This window comes from Mus caroli, unplaced genomic scaffold, assembly GCF_978045245.1.
Source record: "Mus caroli unplaced genomic scaffold, Mus_caroli_1 scaffold_13, whole genome shotgun sequence".
In the NCBI taxonomy this organism is placed as follows: Eukaryota; Metazoa; Chordata; class Mammalia; order Rodentia; family Muridae; genus Mus; species Mus caroli.
In genome coordinates this window covers 94,089,577-94,117,255 of record NW_028227268.1, presented here as the reverse complement: position 1 = coordinate 94,117,255, position 27,679 = coordinate 94,089,577, and the positions used below count along the sequence as shown (strand labels likewise).

Genomic DNA, 27,679 nt, shown 5'->3' with positions numbered 1-27,679 from the left:
TCAAATATAAAACTCTCTTACCATGTCCAAGATACCACCTTTGGATTGTCTCATAACTGATAAATCCAAAACTACTAACACAGCTGTCTGCCTTGTAACCACACCTTTAAAAAATGAAAGTTCCTCCATTTCCTGTCAGGCTCTACATTACCCAAACCCACTCTCACTTTTCCTATGCTAACCCTCCTCCTAGTCACACATGTTTAGTTCAGCATGTGCTTCCTTCCTAAGCTACTCTACACCTCTCTTCTCCATGCAGCCACTTGCCATGTTACCACTTTCTAACACTGCTCTGTGGGCCCTGTCAGAATCATTGACTGCCATACCCTCGGTATGTGTCATGCTTAACACAAACAGTGTCTACATAACATGAATGCGTGCACTATCAACTAATTTCTTTGAAGAGAAAACATCCAAAATTTTGTTTTATTTGTAAGTTTATTTATTGTGGTTATTTGAGACAGACTCGTCATGTAACCTCGGCTGGCCTCCAATTAGCTCTGACTTGGAGAGGACCAGGAGTTCTCCTGACCCTTCTCCTTCATTCAGCATCCTGGGTGCTAGGACTATAGGCATGCATCATCATACCTGGGTTTCTGTAGACGTTTTTTAAATTGCCTTCCCTCTTGCCCTTTACCTGTTTAAAATAATAGTAGTCAGTTCACAGTTGCATTTAGAAAAGCAAGTATTTGCTTGAAACTAACAGTCTTTGTTTAGGGATTAAATAATTTATTTTTAAGAAAGTTTGGGTTTCTGTTTTGCTAATTTTTCATATTACTTATTAATAACTTCTTCTTTAAGTTTCTCTGCAAGCAATCGCCTCTTTAGTAATGTTTGTTTCTCCTCTGCTGTCATTTCTGGCTTCTCTGTCATTTCCTTGAAGACAAAAAAATTGCTAAAATTAGCTTCAAATGTCTAAAATTCTCGACATATTTCAAAACAGCAAAGATTAAGGGCATTTTCAGTAAAACTAAGTCAACAGCCAAGTTACTTCAAGTTTCTTGAATCTTTTCCTGGAGAAGCATTGAGAAGGTGATGGATGGGGTATGGACAGACCATTGCAAACATTTCAGATGGCTGAAATAAGACACACATACTGACCCTAAGGAACTCAGCAAGAGAAGTCAATAAAAATGTATAATGAAATGATTATTTCTACCTCACAAAATTCTCATCTAAACTTCCCTGAGAGAAGACTTAGTTGTTGACTGGCTCATGGTTAATTTGAGTACATCAACCAAACAAAATTCATTGGAGGCTTTTTTGCACAAACAAAAACCTCTTCCCATGGCCTTTATACTTGATATACCAAAACTAGCCGTACCTCTGCCTCCCTGGTAGGCTTTCCTTTTTGCTCAGTATTCTGGATCTGCTTTGCCCTCATATCCTTTCTCATGGACAGCAGCTGATCTCTCTTCTGCTTGAGATAATGCTCTCGTTGACGCAACTCTTCTGTTCCGAGTGCTGACAAATTCTGGTTCAGATAAGAGAAGGATTGTCTATTCATTCACACAACACGTGGCCAAGATACCTAGTGAATCAGTTCTAAGTTCCACGATCATAACAAAGACAAGGGTATGACTTTGCATGGTTCCAAGTGCCTTGTTCATAGTAAATTAGCTTTCACTTACTGCTATTGGTCCTTCCATGCTTGCATGCTCTAAGCCAGGTATCTTCAAACCTTTTTGTGTGAAGGAGGAAGTTTCAGGCAACAACTCCATCTTTCTTGCCAAGGGTTGTGCTGACTGATTAGCAAAGTGCACTTTAACTTCTAGTGGTAAACAATGAGACCAATTAAGATATTATAACCTGTAATTCTTATAATTAAGATACAAGAACTACACTATTATACAATATATAGGCACTTCACAATTCAAACAACACACTGATCCCTTACAAATAACATCTTTGGTTTCCAAGCTTGTTTCCAAGTAATGCGACTCTACACTTCAAGAACTACTTTAAAACAGGTTTTCTTTTACATAAGGTGCCAACAACAATAGCTTGAATGTGATAACATACTAAAAGTAACTACCAATGCACTAAAAAATTATAAACATTTCTAAAGCAAGCAGAACCTTCAAAGCATTTGTAATATAAGCATTCCATACCGTGAGATCTGTACTACGAGGTATGATTAACAGTCTCATTGCTTCTGTAGTCTATTTTCTATTAGAAAATTAGGTGATTAAAGAAGACTGGCAAGAGGACACACTGGCCACTCAGCATGATGATCTCAGGATGCTTGTTCATATCCTGCAACTTGTTCTCTGCCCACGTGAACAGTGGCACATACACACATACACAGAGCACGCGCTCTCTCTCTCTCTCTCTCTCTCTCTCTCTCACACACACACACACACACACACACACACAAACACAAGTAAATCATTTTTAAGGGCCTAGGGCTTAGGAGATGGTTTAGTGAGAAAAGTTCTTGCTGTAAGTAAATCATTTTTAAGGGCCTAGGGCTTAGGAGATGGTTTAGTGAGAAAAGTTCTTGCTGTGAGCCATGAAAACTCTATTTTAGATCCACTACACATTTAAAAAGCTAAGCTTGGCTGAAGACATCAACCACAGAGACAAATGGATCTCAGGAGCTTGCTGGTCTGAGACACTGCTTCAAACAAGGTGAGAAGCAACAGAGGAAGACACCTGACATCAACCTCTGCCTTCTACATGTACAGGAATGAATGAGCATTCACGTGTGTGCACACAGACATACATAAGCCACACATGCACACCAAAAAATAAAATTAAAAACATTTTTAATTTAAGTACATGATCTGCAGAAGGAAACAGTGAGACATGGAAAGACTAAAAATGATACAAATAAGTAAAACCATGAAGGAAGGCCATGGTACACACCTCAAAGGATTAATAATCCTGCCAGATGTGTAAAACCAGAAAAGAAACTTGACAAGGACCACTGCTGCACACAGAACAGATTGGCTGCACTGCAAGGAGACTGGAGAAAACCGTTGCAGGCAGAGGACCAAAGGACCTATTGAGTTTAAATAATATTGTTGTTGCTAATATTCAAACTAAGTTAAAATGGCCATTCTTAGTAGAGACTATCTGACTCTAAGTGCTCATGGAACTACAGAACTGGAGAATGTGTTCATGCATGTAAGCTTATCTACTCAACTCATGCACTTACACACCCAGGCTTTGAATATGTTAGATATGTGGACATACATGCTCTCAAACCTAGAAAAGGAAGTCAAAACACCTTAATTTTCCTGGTTTTTAAAGAAATTGTCAGCCTAACCCATTTCTGGCAACTTCATCAGAGAACAAATTTTTGTATTAATTTTAGTAGGATCCAAGGGAAGACATGAAAAGGCAAGTCAAACACTTTGATTCTTTTAAAATTAGGACTTCTCACTAAGGTGCCATCACTTTGCATGAAGTGATCTGCAGAACATCAGATATGCCAGTTTTACAAAGTACTGAAAAATTAAGAGATTACTTTTGAAATTATTTGCTATTCGTTTTGCTTTTGATATATAAACTATTTTATGTAGTCTGTGATGAAATTTTGTTTTTTCTTGTTTTTATGTATTTAGAGGCTTGAGATGTAACCTTGCCAGGCCTGGAACTCACAATGTAGACCCCACTGGCCTCAAACTCTGAGAGACTGCCTTCCCTCTGCCTGGGGAGTGCTAGAATTAGAGTACACTACCACATCTGGTTGTTTTATTTTTCAGGCACAGTTGTCATGTAACCTATACTAGTCATGAACTCTCTATGTGACCCAGGATGGCTTTGCCTCCACAGACATGTGTTACCATGCTCACTTGAAATTCTCACTTAGGCACTACAGAGCAAATTTACTCAAATTATTTCAGATACAAGCTTTAAACAGTACATGCAAGCCTGTATAAACACAAAATTAAATCTGGGTCACACATTAAAGCACCGAAAAATATCTAAAGCAGGAAGTGTTACATACATGATTCAGATGAACTCATTTCTACTTACAAACTAGAACATGAGAAACAAATGATCAGACATAATAAAAGCACAGAAAGGAACTTTATAAACCGTTTATATTATATCTGTTAAACCTGTTCCATATTCCTGGCAAGTTTAAACTAAGATTACAGTTCCTTCAAAACGAAGGAATTCTATAAGAAAACTGAGATCAGAGGGAAACTTTCACAAATGTCTCTACAATTTAAAAAGCCAGGTGTGGTGGCCTGTGCCTTTAATTCCAGCACCTCACCAAGCTAAGGCAGGTGGATCTGAGTTCAAGACCAGCCAGTATAGAAGAAAATAGTATTTATGGTCTGAAGTCACAATTTCACCACTTTAAGGGCTCAGAAATCTTGTAAAGTCACGTTCTTGAATTTCTAATTTAGATAAAAAGAAAAAGTAAGAAAAAGTAAAAAGATGTATACATATTGAACAAGTTCATCTGCTAGCATTTCCTTTACTTACATATTTTCTAACTAAACATCTAGAAAAATGGCTGCCTCTTATCTAGTCCTACCTTAATTTTTAAAGTAATTTTTAATAATATCCCACACCAAGTTGCGCTTCCAGCACACAATATTATATGCTATTGGCATTGTACAGAAGCTGGTGGCTCCCTCAAAGAGAGTGTTTATTACTCTCTAGATTCCAAACTTCACTTAGAAATGTGGAAATGACATTTACTTCAAGCTGTGTATTTCCTACCTAACAAGTAAAACTTGGAAAGAACTTTAAGTACAAACAAACACGTTCTGGAGCATAGCGTTCTCAGCGTATAGGTGTCAGTGCACATTACACCTCAAGCTTACCTGAGGGTGGCTGTACAAAGTGTTCACCATCCCCTTGGGAATTACTCATTTTTTCAGCTTCACTAGTGTATACTGGCAGTTCTTCCATCTTAGCCTCTGATGACTTCCAGATTCCATAACATAATTTAAAAAGGAAAAAAATTAATGTTGATTAATTCAGTAGTTAAAGGACCCAAAGATTTTATTTAAAACATTACTATCACTGAACTAGATAATGAACAGGAGATTCTATTTTCCCGTTTTAAAGATGTTAACATTTTATAGCTCCTACTTAATTTTTTTAGATTTATTTTTATGTGTAATTTTCGTATGTATATGTTATATATACTACATGTGTGTCTAGTGCCCACAGAGATCAGAAGAGGGCATCAAACAACTTGGAACTGAAAATTCAGATAATTGTGAGCCACTGTGTGGGTGGTGCAAATTGAATTTGGGCCCTCTGGAAGAACAAGTACTCTTAACTGCTGAAACATCTCTCCACCCCTATACCTATTTTTTGAGGCAAGTAATACCCTGTTTCAAGTCATGCAATACTAATAGCAGTAGAATTTGGTAGTTAGAAGGAACTAGGTAGTCATGTGATTCAAAGCAAGCCATCAAAATATACAGAAAAATAAAACCACTGATTTAAATTTTTTTCTAAATAAAATGTCATGAATTTTGTGGCTTAGAAATTTTAATTCCTTTTTCATTAAAAATAGAAGAAAAATCATTTTTAGCTCTTTAGGTGACTCACAGATTTGTTTTCTTTTTTTGTTGTGTTTGTTTTTTTGGTTTCGAGACAGGGTTTCTCTGTGTAGCCCTGGCTGTCCTGGAACTCACTGTAGACCAGGCTGGCCTTGAACTCAGAAATCCACCTGCCTCTGCCTGGGATTAAAGGTGTGCGCCACCACTCCCGGCAAGTCAGATTTCTAAATCTGGTTACTGAGTGACAGATAATTGGAGTTCATTATATCAGGATATGTATTTTCATGCTTTTAAATTTCATAATGTTCTCAAATGAAAACAATTGTGCATCCCTAAAGTGTGATATTCAAGAAATAATATTTGCATATAAAATGAAAGTTAAAACCGTGTCCTCTCATAATTTTATACTCATTTCCCTTGACAATTTTACATTTAAAAATCATTAATATTCCAGGCATTTTCTTCATCTTTTACTAAAAAGTATTAAAAAAAAACATAACTCTCTTAACACCCTATAAGCATCCATTCTCTCTACATCAGGTACAGTGGGGTAAGGCAGGTTTTTGTAAGACTATGGAATACAAGGATAGATCATGGTTTTAGGGGACAGAGAAAAGGGAATGACTTTTCAGTGGTTTGTGTTGGGTTTCCTTCTCCCTTCTGAGAAATAGGGAGAAATTAGAGGCAGAGAACCAGAAAGCAGGAGCACAGAATGCGCTGTGTTCTCCTTCACTAGAGTCATTCTTAACCTATCCTTGGACAGAATAGACACAGAAATGGTTCTGAACGGACGCATATAGACCAAGCACTGTGATCCTGCTTCATAATGAAGCCTGTGCTGAAAGCCATGCATGCACTTTCAATAAAATAAAAGGAAAGTAAAAATCTCCTAATTTTCTTTCCATACAGGAAACTACAGGATTTGTTTAGTTTTCTTTGGTAGAGTGAACATAGATAAGTCAGAGCTCCAAAGAGTAGTAGGAGCTTTGTGGTGGTTTGAGTACTAATGGCCTCCATAGGCTCTTTGAATGCTTGGTTCCCATTTGCTGGCTTTGCTAGAGGAGATGTCACTTTGGGATTTTGAAAGCCCACACCAGGTCCAGTCTTATTCCTTGCCTGCTGCCTATGGAAAAGATGGAAGTTCAGCTTTTGCTTGGGCACTGTACCAATCTGCCTGCCTGCTGCCATGCTCCCCTCCATGATGGTCATAGACTCACCCTCTGAGACTGTAAACAAAGCCCCAGTTGATGCTTTCTTTATAAGTTGCCTTAGTCACGGTTGTCTCCTCACAGCAATAGAATAGTAGTAAAGACAAGCTGTAGTGGAGGACTACAATGAACTTTAAACAGAATTCTCTAATATAGTATATGAGTGATATTACTATTTTTGACATGATACTCTGGGCGTTTACTATGAAATGCAACCAATATGTTGCTCAACTACTATATAATTACTTTCTTTTTCCTTCCCCCTCCCCTTTTTATTTTTTATTTATTTATTTATTTATTTTTGGTTTTTTGAGACAGGGTTTCTCTGTGTAGCCCTGGCTGTCCTGGAACTCACTCTGTAGACCAGGCTGGCCTCAAATTCAGAAATCCGCCTGCTTCTGCCTCCCAAGTGCTGGGATTAAAGGCGTGTGCCACCACTGCCAGGCTCAGTAATTACTTTCTAAGAATGTATAAAGTATACTCTTGTAAGAAATTATGTATTGAGCCAGACATGGTGGTAAACACCTCTAATCCCCGCACTTGGGAGGCAGGGGCATGCAGATCTGTGAGTTAAGGGCCATCTAGGACTACATATTAAGACCCTGTCTCAAAAAAACATAAACAAAACAAAGTATCATTTTCTTACTCTGTGTCTGCAATACTGACCTGCCAGTCAAGATAAGCACTCTGGTGAAAGAGAGGCATGACTGTTCTGGTTGGATCTGAACCTACTCCACTGGGAATTCATGCCTGATAAAATAATCCTCTTCAAAAGCCCACAGCTAGGGAACCTACTCGTATCTTCCTGGTAAAACGGACAAGTTCTCAAATACAGCACTGGTTAAAGCTGCTCTCAGTCACAAAAGTGTTTTGGTTTTTGTTTTATTAAGGATTTATCTTGATTTTACATGTATGAGCATTTTGCCTGTATGTATGTATGTATGTATGTATGTATATATGTATGTATGTATGTATGTATGTATATATGTATGTATGTATGTATGTATACTCCATGCCTAGTATCCATGGAGGCCAGGAAAGGATGCCAGAAGAGATTCCCTAAAACTGGAGTCACAGTTATGAGCCACGGATGGTGCTGGGTACTGAACTTGGGAAGTCTGTCAGAGGAACAAGTGTTCTTGCCACTGAGCCATCTCTCATGCCCTGGGGTTCTTTCTGCAAATAGACAGTACTTAATGTAGAAGCATATGGCTAGTCCTAGTACTGAGAATAAGTGACTATTCAGTGTTCAACCTGAAACAGGATACCTGTATCATACTGCCAACCCCATCCCAAGGCTCAGAATGTAACAATTGGAGAACAGGGAGGAGTGCTGTGAAACTGTCTTCTAGATATAATGCGGCTGCTGCACGCAGGAACTCTCAGCAAGTGTGGTCATCTCAGCAAGTCTTGCACAAGAACAAATCAATATTCCAGCATGCAAAAGTGGAAGGCTCATGAGGACCTAGCCCTAAGTGAGGAGCTAAGGACAGTTAATGATTACTGGGTGTCATTTTCCCCCATTGGTGTAGAAGCCCATGATGCTCATGTAAGCAGTCCTAATTAAAGTCAGGAAATAGGGGGCTTGTTAAGAAGAAGGGGTTAGAGGGAGGAGGTCAAAGAAGATAAGGAGGTGAACATGATCAAAGGACATTCATGGGGGAAATTGTCAAAAAAAAAAAAAAAAAAAAAACAACTTTTTAAAAATGGACTGGGAAGACTGCCCAGTGCATAGTTCTCCCCACATAGCATGAGGACCACAGCTTTCATCCCCAAAACAGCACATATAAGGCAGATGTGCATGGCAGCTAACCTTCAATCCCTGAATAGAAGATGGAAGTTGTATTCGGATCTGGGCTCAGCAAGAGACCATGTTTCAATGTAATGTAAAGATCAACACACACACACGCACGTGTGCAGATACAAACATGTGTGCTCACATATGTAAACATTCATACATGCACACAAAACACACAACCTGCACAGACCAAAAGTTAAAAGGATAAAAATTTAAATATAAACTCTGACTTTCCAAGAAAATCTGACTACTCTGAGTTCTCTAAAAACTTAGATGTTAACAGTAAAAGACAGATGTAAACTTAGAGAGTGGCAATGGCAGTGAGATGCACTTCTGCATTTACATCCCCAGAAGCACCTGCTTTTTTCGTTTCCTTTCTTCCTCCTGGTCGTATTCTTCTTTTGATTTTCTGAAATATAAAAAAAAATTAAAAAGTAAATCTGTTTGGCCCTGGCTGTCCTAGAACTCCCTATGTAGATCAGCTTACCCTTGAACTCACATTGATCCACCTGTTTCTGCTGCCCAAATGCTGGGAATAAAGGTTTGCACCCCCACTGGCTGGCTAAAAAGTAAATTTTCTTCTTCATCAAAGAATAAATATGCAGCATGTTAACCTGACATTATAGTATAGGCAAGGAGTTATCCACTGGACTGATCCAGGATAGGTGATATGAAAATACTTTTCTCTTAATTAAATATAATACAAATTGGACATCAAACATGAAAATCTAAAATGTTCTAAAACAAACTTTGGCTCATCAGCAGAACATTCAAAATTTTGTAATATTTGAATTCCAAATTTTCTGGTTAGGGTTGCTCATCTGTGATCTGGGAACAGCCCATCTGTACAACCCTACTGTACAGTTACCTGCAACAGACAGCAGAATATCAATAGACTGTACAGTTTACCTTAGGAATTCTAGCTGAACAACGACCGACAGTTTTAAATCCTGAACGCTTTTTCTTAACGTTAGCATATAAATGAATGGTGTAAACCCACATTTTCATGGCTAACTCCACTAGGAAAGACTCATTATGGCCAGAAGTAGTAGGGACATGCCTATAAATCCCAATACTTGGGAGGCAGAGGTAGGAGGTTCCGGAATTTAAGGTTATCCTCAGCTATAGTAAGTTCAAGGTCAGCCTGGTCTATAGTCAGGCAATGCAATGAATCAAAACTTTACCAGTCCTCTAGACAAATAAATACCCTTCCCTTTGCACACCTGGAAACTCAAGCTACCATCTGCCCCTGCCACAGGGCAGGATCTGGCTGGAAAGGGTTATGTCACCCAAACCAGTCACATTCCCTAAAATTAAGCACTGAGCCTTGGAGCTGTCATGCATTCCCACTAGCTCAGTCTTTCTGACTATAGGCATCCTCTTCCTCTAAGCCAAACACATTCTCACAGATTTAAAAGTTACATGCTACTATGACTCTTCCCTTCCAAAATCCCAAAGTGACTGCAAGGGGAGATTATGCTCACTAGCCTTTCTTGATTAAAGAGTGGTACACTCCACGCCAAGCATCTGCTTGAGATGAAGAAATGATTGACAAGTACTTCTCTGAGCTCAATCCTTGGAGTCACTCCTCAGCTGCAGGTGGGGCAGTTAGGCCGGATGCCCAGCCTCCTTCTTGGCAACACCAGCATGAGTGGCCTCTAATATTGAGAAATAGCAGACAGGGAGAGCTCTGCTCTGCTCAGCTCAGCTCCGATCACACTTTACCCTTCCCCATCAATCATAGACTCTATTAAAGTAGTTTTTTTTTTTTTCCCCATTGGTGGCTAGTCCCTAAATCCTATGATAAAGGAAGGTTATGTGGGGTAAGGATTGGGAAATCCTCTACACTGGACTTATCCAGGATAAGTGATAAGATATTTTCCTCTTAATTAAATATAATACAAACTGGACATCAACCATGAAAATATAAAATGTTCTAAAACAAAACTTTGGCACATCAGCAGAACATTCAAAATGTAATGTGTAATGTTTGAATTCCAAATTTTCTGGTTAGGGTTGCTCATCTGTGATCTGTGCAAGTATTCCAAAATCTGAAACATTCATTCCTAAGCATTTGGTAAGAGTCACTCACTCAAGCTGTGTATACATGGCCCCTCCCAAAAAAAATCATTTTGTCGGTAGTATTTTCTAGGGAAAAGTTCAAATACATTCAGATCATATACAACACTAACATTTCATTCAAAAACAGTTGAAAACGCATACCTGAGGACCTCTCTTAGAATTTTCATCTCTTCCTGTTCAAGGTCACTGACCACATCTGCACCATCAGTTAAGCAGTCAGGTAACACACCTGTTCAAACACCACATGGAAGACCATCAACTCAACTGAAAACACTCTTCACACTGCTATGGTCCATGGGTACAAATTAGTTTACAATGTATCATTTTTAAAAATTCCAAGCCTTATTAGTTATCTTCTGCTTAACTTCCTTACATTTTAGGGATTAAGCCCAACAAAAACCAGTCTTGATTTTAGGTATAACTATCTCTCAGTGATAACTTGTGTTTACTATCTAAAATAGCAATGATTGGAACCAATATGTATAGCTCAGTGGTTGAGCCCTTAAAAAGCATGCATGGGCTCAATTCCCAGGACCAAAAAAAGTAAGTTTTCTTTGACCTCTACATCCTGGAGGCACTCATGTTTTCTCTATCTAGAGATTGACCTATTTCTGTCTCTCACACACTATTAATTTTTAAGAAAATAACTTGAAAAAACTGTATGCCAATAAAAATGATATAGACATTATGGTCTTCCATTGTCACACTCCATCTGAGGATATCCTACTGATACCACTTAGCCAGAGTTAACAGTGTGCTTTTAAAGGTGAGCCTTAAGTGAGGTTACAAAACAAAATGGTGCTTTGTTAGAGGGAGTTTCATGTTCTCCATTTGAACTGTGATGCTAGTGAAAAGGCCCTGCTTACTATGTGCAGTGACAGCATGTGCTAAACTTGTGAAGATCAATGATACTATCTCTGCCCTTGAAGCATGTTCAGTATAGACAACAGCTTTAAATCACAATTGTGCCAACCTCCACCCCACATTCCCCTCAACCCAGAAAACACAGATTCACGGGAAGTAATTTTAATTGTTGATTTAACTGACTTCTACCTCCCTGATAAGGCAGGCTCATTACAAGTGTCCATCTCTGTGTACTACAGCATGAAAAGAGTGCACCTTTATTTTACCCTCCATTTCTTTATGCAAATACATATACAATAGGATTCTAGATTAGCTCTAAAGTAGTTTTATCATTGCAGTTCCCTTGATGTTCATCTGCATTTGGGGCTAAACACTGTACTGAGTTAATAGCAGTCATTTGTAAAGAAGAAGCAGAAAAATGCATGTACTCTTCACCTGGAACCCACAGCACAGCATCACACCAGAAAAGTCACACCTGCACACTCATCACTCTGAAGCATAATTTTGCACAGCCAAAAGGTATAAAATCATTTTCCTCCTAGCAACCTTCCTATGGAGAATTAAAAGCAGTAAGTAACAACGCACTGTACGAAAGAAATCCTTTAAACCATCAAAATGCATTTTCTCCAAATTATTTGAGAACAAAAATCCAGAAAGCCTTTGAATTTTTCTTACAAAACATAAAATTTCCAAACATTCTGTTTTGAATACAATCAACACTGATCTACTACTCAGCCCTGGATGCAAATGTTAATTTAAATTTAGACATAGGGCAAACTGCCCGTATTGTGGGCTGACAGCAGTAATTATCCCACATCATCCATCCCTTCTCCAATAAAGCCTGAAACTATGCAGCCATCACTGAGAGATCAAACCCTCTCTCACCTCAGAAGAGTAGCACTTGATAGCTTAAGTCAAGCTGTCACAATGGTCCCAACTCCTTCCAGTTTAAGGCAAGTAACTTGACCCTGAGCAATAGGGCCTGAGCAAAGACTCTTGGAGGGCTCTCATGAAATGTTATCTTTCTTACAAAAGAAATTCACACAGGAAAACATCCCTTTCCTCACAAAACACTGAGTTTGCATTGGAAGCAGAAGAGGCTGGTAATGTCAGAGTATAAATATGGCAAGTGTCAGAGGCCTTGAAAACATCACTGAGCACTAGAGTGAACAATTCTGAACTTGTCTTCCTCATTTGAACTTCATCTGAGAGACTGTGCTACATAGTTTTATAGCAACTTGACACAGGCTAGAGTTAACTGAGAGGAGGGAATCTCAGTTGAGAAAATGCTAAGATCTGGCTGTAGGACATTTTCTTAATTAGTGATTGATGACGGAGGTACCAGCCCATTGTGGGTGGTACCATCCCTGGGTTCTATAAGAAAGCAGGCTGAATAAGCCATGAAGAGCAAGCCAGTAACCCCTCCATGGCCTCTGCCTCCAACCCATGTTTGAGTTCCTGTCCTGACATCCCTTGATGGTGAACAGTATTTGGAAGTATAAGCTGAATAAACCCTTTTTCCTCCTCAACTTGCTTTGTTCATGTGTCTCATCGCAGCAATAGAAATCCTAAGTAACAAGACAGAGACTGGTGTCTAACTGCTCACACCATTCTCACTGGCGTTCACTATTACTGGTGGTCTGAAGCATGAAGCTAATACAACTGCAGAAGTATTTGTTCTCTGTTTAAAAAATCAAGTTTCCTTAACTGCCAAACTGGAAAACTACAGTCCACTGGTCAAGTGCACTGTTTCTTTTATTAAACCTTGTCCTCTCAAAACAAGCCTTACAAATGTAAAGAGTTATCCCACAGAACAAATTAAAGCATAGTTTTGGGAGTATTGAGCATAGAGGACTTCACAAAACAAAGAATGGAAGAACAACAAAAAAGACACTCTTCCAAATGATTTACTTCAAAGTAACCACACTGTATCACACTCTTCCCGGTCAGGTCTCTTCACAACAGACAACAGCTCTAGGACCCACTGTGAAATGGAGCTTAACTTTAAGGCACAGCTAAAGTAGTGGCTGGCTTCAAAGGTTAAGGCGCACATGGTCACAAATCTACCACACTCTGATGTCTGTCTCATATCCACAGAATCCCTATTTGTTGGGGCTGGTGAGACAGCTTGTGACCTAAGTTTTATTCCTAGGACCCATTCCTGGAAGCTATCCTCTGAGCAACACATGTGCACCATGGCAGAGATGTTCCTCCCCCAAAATAAAAACAGGCCTCAGTTATTGCACATTCCACACCCTTAAAAGCAAACTTCACAACTAAATATAGCTCCCATACCTTCACAAAAACATCAAAGAAACAATCTTGCTGCCAGACTTGTAAAGTGCTGGCCTCTGCTGTGGCCAGGATCAACAGCTCCAGTAACATCTGGAAAACTGTTAAAGATACAGGTGACTAGGTCTCACCCTAGACCCGTAACAGCTGACCCAGTGCTTACTGACACCTGAGAAGCATTTCCTACTAAGGTCTTACTAATGACAAGCAGAAGAGTAGTCACCTGCTCCTAACAGTAACAGCCACTCGAGACATTAAACTTAACACCATGGCTGGGCAGAAAAGCAAGCGCTCACAAAACTAAAGCATTAGTAAATCAAATTGTCTTCTTTCTTTGAGATGCCACATGCTAAATTAGGAAACTTATTTTCTTAAATCCTCTTTTTAAAAACCTTTTTCTTTTTTCTTTTTCAAGATTTATTTATTTTATAAGTATACTGTAGCTGTCTTCAGACACACCAGAAGAAGGCATTGGATCCTATTACAGATGGTTGTGAGCCACTATGTGGTTGCTGGGAACTCAGGACCTCTAGAAGAGCAGTCAGTGCTCTTAACCGCTGAGCCATCCCTCCAGCCCTTCTTAAATCCTTTACAAAAACTTTCACGTTTGAAATAAATGGATAAAAGGTAGCTAACTATGTTTAAGACTGTTAGAATTAAAAAAAAAAACAAAACCACTTCAAAAACAAATTCAGTTAGTATTTAGATGCCTAACTCCAGCATTTTACCATTCCTCTCCTGGATTATTCGGATGGCTTGAAGCTGCATTTCAATGTTCTTCTGGACCATCATTGCTTTAAAGATAGTAAAATCTTCTGCTGCCAACACAGGCTGCAAAATGGCCTGTGGGAGGAAGTCTAGAGGTTAAATGAAGATTTAAGTTTGGAAACTATTTAACCCACATTGAAATCATCATTTCCATTGAAAAGCAGCATATTAATTCATGAATGTTACATTATTATTATGGTTAGGTGACTCAAGTAGACAATCTTAAGATTAAAAACCACAACAATAGGGTTTCATTATGTAGCTCTGGTTGGCCTTAAACTCCTAATTCTCCTGCCTTGGCTTTCTGTGGGGATCTGTTGAGATCACAGGGTATACAGCTATACCCTGCTAAGACTTTTGTTGGTTTTGTTTTGTTTTTTTTTAAGCCTTTAAAATAGGGTTCTCTAGAGCTACCTCATTCAACCTGCAAGCTTCCAGGAGTCAGATAGCAGACTCCTTTTCCAAACCAGCTAGTGTTAAATGGAACACACAACCATCTGGTTTACATTTCTAACGCTGTCATCTCAGTATCCAAGTGTGATTGTCACACAAAATATTTGGCTTATATCCTATCTCCTGAAATTTACTTTGGGTTTAATTCAGGAAATAAACAAATAAATGAAGTCTTATAAGCAAAAAAAAAATATGTATGTTAGATAATATATTACAATAGATTAGGAATTATGAAAAGTATAATAAATGAAGAATAAAAGTGAGGCTGGAGCAATGGCTCAATTATAAAGAGCACTACTGCCCTTGCAGAGGACCCAGGTTCAATTCCCAGCACCCACATGGTGGCTCACAGCATCTGTAACTCCAATCTTAGGGGATCTGATACCCTGTTCTGAGGGCAGCAGGTACATATGTGGTATAGACATACATACAGGCAAAACACCCTTACGTGTAAAATAAAAATAAATAAATCTAAAAAAATAATAAGAATATCTATCATTAAATTACATATATAAGTATTTCCTTAACTGTTAGCAATGTTACATATTGCCAAGAACAAAATAATTTCCAAGCTAATTAATAAGCAGAGTAAGCTTTGAAATGCATGGAAACATCCAAAGGAAGCACTCAGAAGGTCTTAGCAGAATTTAATTTTCAGTTCTACCTGAGATGAATGGAAAAGCTGACCACACAAAATCATGCAGAGGTAACTCAGAGTGTACTGCTTACTACAAGGCAAAGGCAGTGTTCTCACAAAGAGTACCAGACCAGACACTTCACCAAAGAATAACACTTGAAACAGATGAGCCTTTCCCCTAGCAACCAGGCTAACACATTCTAGATGTGCAGTGTAACAAAGATAAAAGCAGAGTGGTTCTCAGTGGCATCTACAAGGAGCACACTATGAATAAAAAATTAAAATGTTCCCTTAAATCTGCCTGGGTTTTCATGGATCTCAAGGCAGGGAATGGCAAACATGAGCTGAGACTGCTAAAACCAATATGGGCAGCTTCTGTCTGAGTCCCCTTTTGGGGGTTGGGCTTCCTATTACTAACAACAAGTACTTTATCCAACTTTAAAAATGGCAATGCTATTTCATTTAATTTTTGGCCTTTTGAGACAGGGTCTCACTCTGTAGCCTAACTTGGCCTCAAACTCGATTATAATTAAACTCCTGAGACAAAGTATTGGGATTACAGGTCTGAGCCACCACACCCAGCTATGGGCACTGCTATTGATAGCAATGTATCAAACAAATTTTCTAGTAGCTAGTTAGAGATTGAACTTGTCATCGTGACCTTTGACCTTACTTAATAAATCCAAGAAAAAAAAAGATTGTTAATAATGCATATTCCTGAGCCCTGTTTATCAGACATTAAAAACTATAATCTTTATAGGATGAGTGTCCACGTATCTCCAGATTAATTCTTAAAACATTAAGGTTTCCGAAACATTGGCATAGTAAGGAAGGAAAAGAATCTTGATATCAAAAGCCTACATCCAATGAAACTATAGGCACTAGTGGCTCTATGACGCTGGATATTATTTAATCCTTAGTATCAATAAAAATAACATAGCATTTATATAGTGTTTCATGAACTCTAAGATTCTGAAAAGTAGTAAAATAGGACACTGTTTTGTGTGTCACTTAGAAAAAACCTACCAATTAAATAAAACTTTTAATTATACAAAACAATCTCATTTTAAATATATTATGATATAAGAAATGTGTCTCTGGGGCCTAGAGAGATGGCTCCACAGTTAAGAGTACCCAGATTCAATTCCAAGCACCCATATTATGGCTGATAACCATCTGTGAGTCCAGTTCCAGCAACAGCCAATGCCCTCTTCTAGCCTCTGCAGGCACTGCACTCATGGGACACACATACACATAAAATCTTTCTTAAAACTTTTACTTCTGAATAAAACAAATATAGTAACAACTGTCTCACAAAATATTAAATGAATTAAGTAACATTTTATAATCTGAAAAGTAAACATAAAAGTAATTGTTCTGGTCTTTCTTAAAGTTTTATTTTTATTATTTGTAATAATGTGTCTGTGTATGCAAGTACAGTTATCCCTAGAGGCTAGAAAAGTGAGAGCCCCCTGGAGCTGGAATTACAGTTGTTGTAAGCCACCTAATGTGAATGCTGGGAATGAAATTTGGGTCTTCTAGAAGAGGTCTCCATTGAACCAGTGTTCTGATCCTTTAAATGCTTGTTGAAATTGACAGGCCCAGCTAAGAAAAAGCCAATCTGGGCTACATAGTGAGTTTGAGACCAGCCTAGACTACTCAAGACCCTATCTCAAGAAGACAAAAATAAAAAATAAAAACCACAGCTAACACTATACTTAAGAATTCCCACTAGGATCAGATATAAAAAAAAATGTAAGGAAGGCTATCATGTCACTATTGAACAATAAACATTAAAAGAATAATGAAGAAAGATGCAAACAACTCTGTGCCCAAACTTGTTGACCACAGTTTGCCAAACTCACACTATGACATAAGGTGATATGAACAGGTAAGTTTATTCATTATGCCTACGTAAAAGGTTAATCAGCCAGAGAGCAGTGGCACATGGCTCTATCCCAGCACCCAGGAGTCAGAGGCAAGAGGATTTCTGTGAGTTAGATGCCAGCCTGGTTTACAGGATAAGTTATAGGACAGCCAGGGCTACACAGAGAAACCCCATCTTGAAAAACCAAAATGAAGAAAGAAAAAGAAAGGAGGAGGAGGAGAAAAGGGAAGAGGAGAAAGAAGAAAAGGAGGAGGAAGGGGAAGGGGAGAAAGAAAAAATAACTGGTAACTGTACAAAACAGAAAAAGTCACGATGAGTTTAAAAACCAATTCCACCTAACATGTGAGCAGATTATACTGCCTCTCTCCAGTCTCTTCTCGAACACTGAGGCAGAGATAATACATATCAACTCATTACCTGAGGCAACAGTGCCCAACCCTAAAATCAGACAAAGACTTTACAAGAAAGGAAAAACTAAATGTCAGAGAATTTTAGCAAACTGAATTCAACAATGTATAAAAAGAATTACATAGCATAACAACCTGGGATTCTTTTCTCATTATTCAAAGTAGATCAACATTTAAAAATAAGTCACTATATCAGAGATTAACAGACTGGAGACTGCTATTGATCTTATCAATGAACATAGAGAAGAGCTTTGGTAGTTGGGGAGATGGCTCAGTGGTTAAGAACACTGGCTGTTCTTCCAGAGGTCCTGAGTTCACTTCTTAGCCCACCATGGTGGCTTAGGACCATCTATCAAGGGATCTGCTGCCCTCTCCGGCAAGTAGGTGTACATGCAGACACAGCATTCCTACATTTAAAAAATAAATGTGTAAATAATTTTTAAAAAAAAAGCTTCTGATAAAATTTGACCACCACTCATGTATTTAAAACATAGCAAACCCTTCTCAGCAAATGGAAATAGGCAAAAGTTTCCTCACCCTTGTAAAGATCATCTATTTTCAAAAAAAAAAAAAAAGTGTATGTGTGTATAAACTTGTATAAGTTCATTTTCAGCTACACAGTGAATTGGAGACTAGCCAGGGACACATGAGACATTCTAGGTCATTCAGGAGCCTGGAAAGACAACTCAATGAGTAAGAGCACTGTCTGGATTCCGATTTGGTTCCCAGAACCCACATGGCACCTCACAATTTATCACTCCAGTCCCAGAGGATCTGATGCCCTCTTCTGGACTCCATGGACACAAAGATACATGCAGGTAAAACAGACACTTGAAAAGAAATTCAAAAGCAAAAAGGACATTTGCCATGCATATAATTTTCCATTTGTTACACACTAGAGCAGATTTGCATACTAAGATGGGTGTGCTTATTTTACAAAAAGAATCATTGCTGAATGTTTGATACTAGAGGACATACAACTTCAGGATTTTTCAGAATTGGTGAACATTTTGATTTTATAATCATCAATGCTGAGAATACCACTCCACATAAATAAGTAGTACAAATGGCCCAAGGACCATTAGGGCCTATTTCAGAAGTTGTTGAAAATTCTGCCCTAATTTCAAGCCAAAATTCATTCAACAATATTTTTTATGAAATGTGAAACTGCAACTCTAAAGCAATCTTTAAAGTCAAACATTTTAAAACAATAAAATCTGACAATAGACTAATTTGATATGCTGAGAAATGACAATAAAAATATTATCTTTTCTTTCTATAAACTATTATATTTCTGTAAGTGCAGTGAGCATCTATTGACAGTAAAGATACTGCAATTCATAACATACAATAGTCTTCAATTTGGCCAAGGTGTTTGAAGCAGTGTTCTATGATGGTGCACAGCCTCATCCAAAGTGCAAAGTAAGCACTTTCAGGTTTAGAATCCTGGCTATAGTAAAGCCTTGTTCTATAGCTCAGCTTCACACAGCCATAAACACTTCAGTTCAGAAAACTTTAATATTGCCAACATTTCAAGACCCTCCACAATCAGTTACATAGGTCTCAACTCACTGCTGGGAAGCAGCGTGGCCAAACAGAACACAAGCCTTGAATACATACTGTAACTAATGAAAAAGCTTCTAAAAAGTCTACAGACCACAGACTATGGCTTCCACTTTAGTGGTTTTATGGGACTCCTGAGTGTGTGAACAAGTGAGTCTCTGATTTTTGTGCCAATTCTTGGGCTCTTTTCAAAACTTCTGTTGATTTTTCTTGTCCAACTTTGATGTGATAGTTTTTGTTTTCTTATTACGTTTTATTTTGTTATTTTTTTTTTAAAAGGAAGGGAGGCAGGCAGGCAGGCAGGCAGGCAGGCCGGCCCAGCCACTAGGGTGGATGTGAACAACTGAACTGTCTCTTAGACCTGCTAGGAGAGGGAACATCAGTTTCCTCCAATAGATCAACTAACAATGGACCAGCCACACCAGGACAGGCTCACCCATGTTCAGGAGTAGCTGGCCAACACATAATGAACTCCACAGATTTTTTTTTTGTGTGCTTTTATTTGGTTACAGTTTGGTAGAGGTTTTGTTGGTTTGTTTTCTTTCTTGGTGTAGTTTTATTTTGTTTTCTTGGTTTGGGGGGGCAGGGGGTTGTTGGTTTTTGATAAAGAACTTAAAGATGGGTGGATAGGAGGGGAGAAAAACTGGAAGGACTTGGGAGAGGGGAAGAATAGGATTCAAATATATGTAAATTTAAAATTGCCTTAAATTATAAAAAAATAATTTTAAAATGCTATGAAATAGAAGAAAGAAAGAAAGAAAGAAAGAAAGAAAGAAAGAAAGAAAGAAAGAAAGAAAGAAAGAAAGAAAGAAAGACAGGAAGAAAGAAAGACAGGAAGAAAGAAAGACAGGAAGAAAGAAAGAGAGAGAGAGAAAGAGAGACAGAGACAGAGAAGAAAAGTTATTGTCAAAAGACAGGGACTAGGTCAGGAGGAAAAAAATATGTGAAGCCAAAAAATGTTATTTTCTATGATAATGTGATTGTGGATATATGAACAGTATATGGCAAAACGACAATTACAGAACACAAAGTGTGAAATAATGTATCAATCTTGGTTCCATAGTATGTCAAACATATTACACTAATATAAGATCTTAAGAAATGAAACATCCATTCAATTTTCTATAAACATAAAATTGCTCTAAAAATAGTCTAATTTTACATTAATTAGCACTCATATATAATAGTGTTTGTTATGTATGCTTTTGGAAATTAAATGGAAATACTATATATACTATTATGTGTGTATATATATATATATTATATTATATATATTCTTTTTTTTTAAAGATTTATTTATTTATTATTATATGTAAGTACACTGTAGCTGTCTTCAGACACACCAGAAGAGGGCGTCAGATCTCATTACGGATGGTTGTGAGCCACCATGTGGTTGCTGGGATTTGAACTCTGGACCTTTGGAAGAGCAGTCGGGTGCTCTTACCCACTGAGCCATCTCACCAGCCCCTATTATATATATTCTTAATAATGTCAGTCACTAAAATTAAGCATGACTTTCCCAAATTATACTGAAATGCTTTTGCAACTATTAGTTTCCATCTGACAAAAGTAAAGTAAATCCACTAAAACATGAAAACAAAACAAACTTCTATTCTTTGCTATATAGAAGTCCCTGGCTTTTGCTATACTAAACCTGTTTATAACCTTTATATGCACACACACACACACACACACACACAATCACAAAATCACAAGTTTTTACAAGTTACACATAACAGAAAAGCAAGCTGTTAAAGGTGAGCTGGATAAAGCACTCTGGCAGAACCTGATGGCCTAAGTTCAATCCCTAGGGCCCACGTGGTAGGAGGACTGACTCCACCAAATGGTTCTCTGACTTCCACTTATATGTGAGCACGTACAAAATAAATGCAAATATATATAAAGAGGGGTGCTGTTTTCTTTTATTTTTTTTATTATTATTATTATTTTTTTTTTTTTGGTTTTTGGTTTTCAAGACAGGGTTTCTCTGTGTACCCCTCACTGTCCTGGGACTTGTTCTCCAGACCATGCTGGCCTCAAATTCAGAGACTCACCTGCCTCTGCCTCCAGAGTGTTGGGATTAAAGTTGTGAGCCATCACTTTCTGCCTGTTTGGGTTTTGTTTTTTTTTTTTTTAAGGCAAGTTGTTTTTTTTTTGTTTTAGTTTTTGTTGGGGAGGGGCATGTATTGTGTGCATGTGCATGCGCATGCAAGCTTTTGTTTTACTATTGTACCACCTCACTGGTATAATGCTTACCACACTTGCATGCCAGGACCAGTGTTCCAGGCCTAATGATGTTTGAAATGAGCCAAAAGCACTCTTCAGCAATGCACCCTTAGCAGTGCAATTCAATGAAAGCAGCAGCTAGTTTAGAAAATCAACACCAGATCAAGAAAACACAAAATACCTCCTAAACTACTCATGTTCCTTAAGCTGGATTTTAGGCACCCAGATTGGTGTACTAGAACCCACTTTCTGATTTCATGTGTGAAAATGCTGACTGGGAAGCACTCATCACAGTGCTCCAAGATGTATTTCAGGAGTACTGACAGTCCAGCGCTGAGTCACTGCTGCTGGTCAGCAGCAGGTGGCTGAGCTTGTTCTATAGAGGACAGTGCTGACCAGTCCACAGAAGATTGAACCCATGACCCTAGCTTGTCAGCACACTGCTAATCAACCACCAAAATAGCCACAGCTAATTAAGAAGTACTTCAATTTACTTAGAGACCACTTAACACACAATAGGCATTATATTAAAAGTTTGACATACATAATCCCTTAAGGTTCACAAAAACTCTTCAAAGGAAATACTACTGCAAATGTTGTATCCTGAATCTCTCAATATTTGCTGAAAGATGATGGGGAAAGACAGTATTGCAGTTATACCCTTCTAATTCCTTTGGGCTAAGAAAGGGATAGTAGTGTACTGAGAGGGTTGTACATTTTAGAGTAAGGGGTGGCATGGTGGTTTGAATATGCTTGGTCCAGGGAGTGGCACTATTAGGAGGTGTGGCCTTGTTGGGATAGGTATGGCCTTGTTGCAAGAAGTGTGTCACTGTGGGGATGAGCTTAGAGAGAGCTTCCTGCCTGAAGATGCCAGTCTCTTCCTCATTACCTTCAGATCAAGGTATAGAACTCTTGGCTCCTCCAGCACTATGTATGCCATGCTGCCATGTTTCCTGCCATGATGATAATGGACTCAACCTCTGAAAGTGTAAGCCAACTCCAATTAAATGTTGTCCTTTACTTATAAAGTTGCCTTGGCCATGGTGTCTCTTCACAGCAATGGAAACCCTAATTAAAACAGTTAGTATAAGCAAAGCCAGGTGCACGCATACTTATGAGGGGCCTGGATGGATGACAGTACATGACATATTAAAGAATTATAAAAGGACAAAGCTGAAAACAGAGCCTAAGGTAGCAAACTAGGCAATCCACATTGACATCTTACTAAACAAATGTAGTCCATTTACTAGAAGACAGGAAACAAAGCGAGCAAGGACATGAAGGTGGACTGCCTAGGATGTATGTTCACTCTCCTACAGCAGTGCCTGCTTCTATTTCTCTGATTTAGTTTCTTCAGTAATAGGTTGAAGCTAAGTAGTGCCAAGAAGATAAAGTGAGATAACACCAAGAGACGTCTAAAGTGTCAACTAGGAAACTGAGCAAGGTGATTGACCCTTGTAATCTAAAACCTCCGAGGGTAAAACGGGAAAAGTATGAGTTCAGGACCAACCCTAGCTACACAATGGGTTTGGAGCTGATCTGAATTACACAGCAAGTCCCTGTCTCCACTCCAAATAAATAAATAAATAAATAAATGTTTTAAAAGCATTTTCTTTAATGTACCTACTAGCCACTCGCCCAGTACTGCAATCTAAAGAGATAAGAAACCCAGTTTTATGAAGAAGTGGAGAGATGGTTCAGTTAAGAGCACTTGCTGCTCCTGCAGAGTCAGCACCCAGATGGCAGCTCACAGCTAGCCCTAACTTTCAGGGGGACCAAATCCCCCTTCTGGCCTTCACAGGCACCAGGCATGCACAGCTGTGTGCATACATACATGTAGGTAAAATGCCAATTCACATAAAAAGAAACAAAAATAGTTCCACAAGGAGGCTCCAGAACTAGAGACTGCACATTTGTTACACATAGAAAAAGGGCAACAACAGAATCATCAGGGTCCTACAGAAATGAAACCACACATGGATAAACTTTGTGATCTCAGAACTCTGGGATCAGAAAGCTTATTTTTAATTCCATCAGATCATATTATTTCTTAAAGTGGTTACGAGTGAACATGTCAGGTGATTGCCTCCACCTCACACAATGTCTAATTTGCTTAATGTCTAACAGTTCTTATATCTCCTCAATCAAACATATTTTACTTAAAGAAAGCTGTGGACTCCTTGTTACATCCCCATTTTAGCAGAGTAGCACAAAGCTGACACCTGTGATGTGCGCGTCTTCGCCAGAGGGGAAGTGCATGCTTCTTGAAACTGATCTTCATTAATTCCAATCTCTTTGAGGTAACTTTCTAACAGCTTTTCAACCTAAAAGGAAATGAATTCACCTTTATAATGTGCATAGGAAAATTCTAAATGTCATTCTGCCTGTTTAGAATGCTCTTTGGAATTACCATTATACAAGACACAGAACTAATAATGTCTTTCACCAATAAATTAACAACGAGAAGGTTCTTTTTTTTTTCTTGAAAAAAAAAATCACATAAAGTTTAATTTCCTCTCTAGAGGACAGCCAGAATTATGAAGGTGAACAGGGTACGACTCCTCTACCCATTGTCTTCTTTTTAAAATATGCAGAGGCTCTTAAAACTCCCAAGACAACTATAAATCACGGAGCACAGGCACTGGCCTAGAGGCCCCAGCTTAATAAAAATGTAAAAGTGAGACATCCCCACAGCTACGATAAATCATTACTTACGTCTAAAACAGAAGAGACAGAAAATCATTTGAAAAGATGCTCATGGAAATGACAAGGTTGAGAAAACTGTTAGTACTGTTGCGGGAGGAAGAACTCCTATAATGAAGGCTGCAGGGATGGTGTGGCAAGTAAGAGCACCTGTGCAGGTCCAGAAGACCCAGGTTCGATTCTCAGCACTCACACAGTGGCTCACAACCATCCATAACTCTAGTTACCAGGAACCCAAGCCCCTCTTTTGACTACCGTGAGAACAGGTACATACATAGTGCACATACATACAGAAAAAAAACACCCATGCACAAAAAATAAATAAATCTTAAAAACAATTTCAAAGAATTTTAACTTAAAAAAGCAGTTTTTTCACGATCTTAAAATCAATGAAAAGAGCCAGTGTGTTTGTTGGCACACACCTTTAGTCCCAGCACTGGGGAGGCAGAGACACAGAGATCTCCATGTGATCTAGGCCAGCCTGGTCTACATAGTGAGTTCCAGGCCAGTGATGACTGCATAATGAGGCCCCATCTCAAACAACAAAAATCAGGGGGAAAATACTCACCAGCTCTTTGTATTCTTGATGGATTTCTGTGTAGGTCAATTTGCTTTCTTCTTCATCATCAAAAACTAGATTTATAAGAAAATAATAAAACAGTATAAAAGAACAAATCATTTAATTAAGTACAAATATAGAAATCTTATAAATGTCCTTGCAGGCACCTGTTCTCTCTCCCCTTCCACCATGTGGGTTGTGGGTTGACTCAACTCATCAAGTTTACCAACACTCTTGCCCCTAAGCCATCTTCTCAGTGCCTTTATTTTTAACACTTATGTACTTGCACTTGACACTTTATATTTTACTGTTTACTTGTGCACCTTCTATGGTAGACTGTAAACTTTTTAAGGATAGCATATCTATCCCCAGTGTCTGCTCTAAGATAACTCAGTGAATACTAAAAGGTTGATATCACAGAGCTGTCCAAACTAATCGTTGAGCATTCTGAGGCAGAGAACAGCACATTGGCAGCCCCACATCAGTGAGGGATAAAGTTATTCCAAGTGTTCTGACTTCAATTCTCTTTACATTGCATTTGGTCTCTGTGACACTTCTCATGCATTCAATACAAGTGCTAATTAAATTCTTTTCAGTTCTAAAACTACATCATTGTGGTGTGTTTGTAAGTCCTAGCTTTGCTTCTATGTAAAAATGCACAATTAGCTGTTAGAGATGTAGCCACTCTTGACACCTGTGGATAGAAGGCATACCATACCCCACACAATTTCTATTAAGGATTTAGTCTCAAAAATAAATGAAAATCAGTGGGAGTCATAATCCCTCCTGCAGGAGGTCAGGCTATCCCCATGCTTCATCAACCTTTTAACAGCACTCTAAATTCTACAGAGGAACACAAGTCAATTGCTTTGCTTTCTGAACCTTCATAAAAGTTGCCTACCAAAACACTTAACTAGTGTTTGAATTTAACAGGTAGAATAAACTAAAAGGTTCAGTGATCAAACAAAATTCTTTCTTTACTAGATTCATAGAATCTTGGGTTTGAGAGAAGTCTTGCAAGACAATTCAGGATAAGAACCCTCTGTTAGCTGAATCTCAAACAAGCTGCATTGCAGTACAGTCACTGTCAGGTGTATGCAGATACTTCAAATGCCAGGGAACCCATTACCTTTTCAAGCAGGCTACCTCATCCTAGAAAAGTGTATAAAAGATTTCCTTCACTGAAATGTGTTCTCTGCTGCTTGTATTCACTCACCCCAGCTCTATTGCACCGATCTTTACAAACAAGTCTGTCCCTCTAACCTAAGACACAAGTTCACACGATGTATATTGCTACCCTCCAAGTATTGCCTAGGCAAAAAAAGAAAAAGAAAAAAAAAAGATAAAGGTTGAATAGGACATCGTTTGTGATTGCTTCTCTATGAACAGAGTCCAATTCGTCTTATGAACTCGGATATGAGCATGATATGAACCGATCAGAAAGCACTGATGCTGGTCCTTCAAAAGAATGCCATATTTGTCTTTCTCGTTTGTTAGAAAGCTCTTCCTCCCCATCTCCTGCTTTGGTCCTGCCGGAGTAATCGAATGCCCCCCTTTGCAGATAAAATGGCCAGAGTGAATTTGTCATTTCGTAGACTGAGTCCACAGGGCGACATCTCAGGGGTCAGAAGCAACTCGAAGAAAAACGACGTTTTTCCCAAATAACTGGGGAAGATGCTGGTTACCCAAACGGTCCACTTGCACGGGGTAGAAAGATGCGGGGTGAAGTGACAGGCCGAACATGGGATTAAAGTCTAATGTGTTCAAGACAGGCGCTCGGGCAGAGTGGGTGAGAAGTCTTGGTGAGCAATTTCACGGCTGCAAACAAACGAGCCACTCGGGAAGGGATGTACGTAATTCCTTCTACAAAACTGTCCTAGGCCCGGCAGGCAGAGACAGTAATATTTGGCTTGTTCAGGGTCCGGTTCTTACCTTCGCATTTCTGCTCCACAAAGTCCAAGATGGGGATAGACCAATCCGGGCCCCGCAGGAACCCAGCGATGCTCTCCACCACCCATTCCACTTCGTCCTCTTCTTCCGCAGCCATCCCGCTCGCACCCGGCGACGCGGACGCCTAGGCCGGATTCCCCCAGCCCTGTCTGGCCTTTCGGCCGCAGGAAGCGACGGAGAATGCGGGCAGCAAGGTCCCCGCAATCGCCGGGCCCCCGGGTTAGACACTACAAACCAGTTAACGTAAAATGGTCGCTATGACAACGTACGCAGCAGCCCGGAAGTGAGGCCTGAGTCCTGAGCTCCTGGAGGGGGCTGGGTTAGGAACGCTTCCTATTGGCTAGAAGAGAACGGGGCAAACGATAGCCCTCCACTCATTGGCCCGTAGTTGCTAGGCTGAGAGCAGACGCGCGGGCATTGACTACTGCGCCTAGAGACGGCGTTCGCGCTCCCGTGTGCGCGCGCGGCCCGTCTCAAAATGGCGTTCTGAAGGCGTGGCTTCCCTGAGGACCTCCTCCCATCTCATCCCTAGCGGTTTTCAGACCCCCTTGCCCTTGAAAACAAAACTGAGAGAAATATGCTCTGTGAAGTTTACTGATTGGTTCTGCAAGCCGTTTGCTTGCTGTCTAAGGATAGGTCTAAGCTTAGTTAACAACAACTAAAATTAGGACAAGTATAAAATCAGTTAATCTCCATTTAAATAGGCTTTCATAGACAGTATTTAGAAAGTATCAAGGTTGCTCTCTTCCTACTTAAAAGCCAGAGGACTCCCAAGAATCTTATAACTAGATATGGTGGCCTACA

The 27,679-nt window shown here is 39.1% G+C and overlaps 1 protein-coding gene across 1 annotated transcript; it reads right to left on the bottom strand.

Moving 5' to 3' along the window:
* Positions 1-419: 419 nt before the first annotated feature.
* Positions 420-27,183, bottom strand: Cfap36 (cilia and flagella associated protein 36). Its single transcript, XM_021177006.3, has 10 exons — positions 26,858-27,183; positions 24,935-24,999; positions 23,886-23,987; positions 14,450-14,564; positions 10,707-10,794; positions 8,841-8,892; positions 4,788-4,890; positions 1,632-1,771; positions 1,325-1,474; positions 420-876 (listed from the first exon to the last, which is right to left on the bottom strand). The coding sequence occupies exons 1-10, from the start codon at positions 26,970-26,972 to the stop codon at positions 775-777; spliced, it is 1,032 nt and encodes a 343-aa protein (XP_021032665.1). The 5' UTR covers positions 26,973-27,183; the 3' UTR covers positions 420-774.
* Between the last annotated feature and the right edge of the window lie 496 nt (positions 27,184-27,679).

Coding starts and splice junctions, on each gene's coding strand:
- Cfap36 (XM_021177006.3), bottom strand. CDS start 26,972: ATGGCTGCGGAAGAAGAGGACGAAGTGGAATGGGTGGTGGAGAGCATC. Junction 23,988..24,934: donor ATCAAGAATACAAAGAGCTG/GTGAGTATTTTC, acceptor ATTTCCTTTTAG/GTTGAAAAGCTGTTAGAAAG. Junction 1,772..4,787: donor CTTTGTACAGCCACCCTCAG/GTAAGCTTGAGG, acceptor GTTTACCACTAG/AAGTTAAAGTGCACTTTGCT.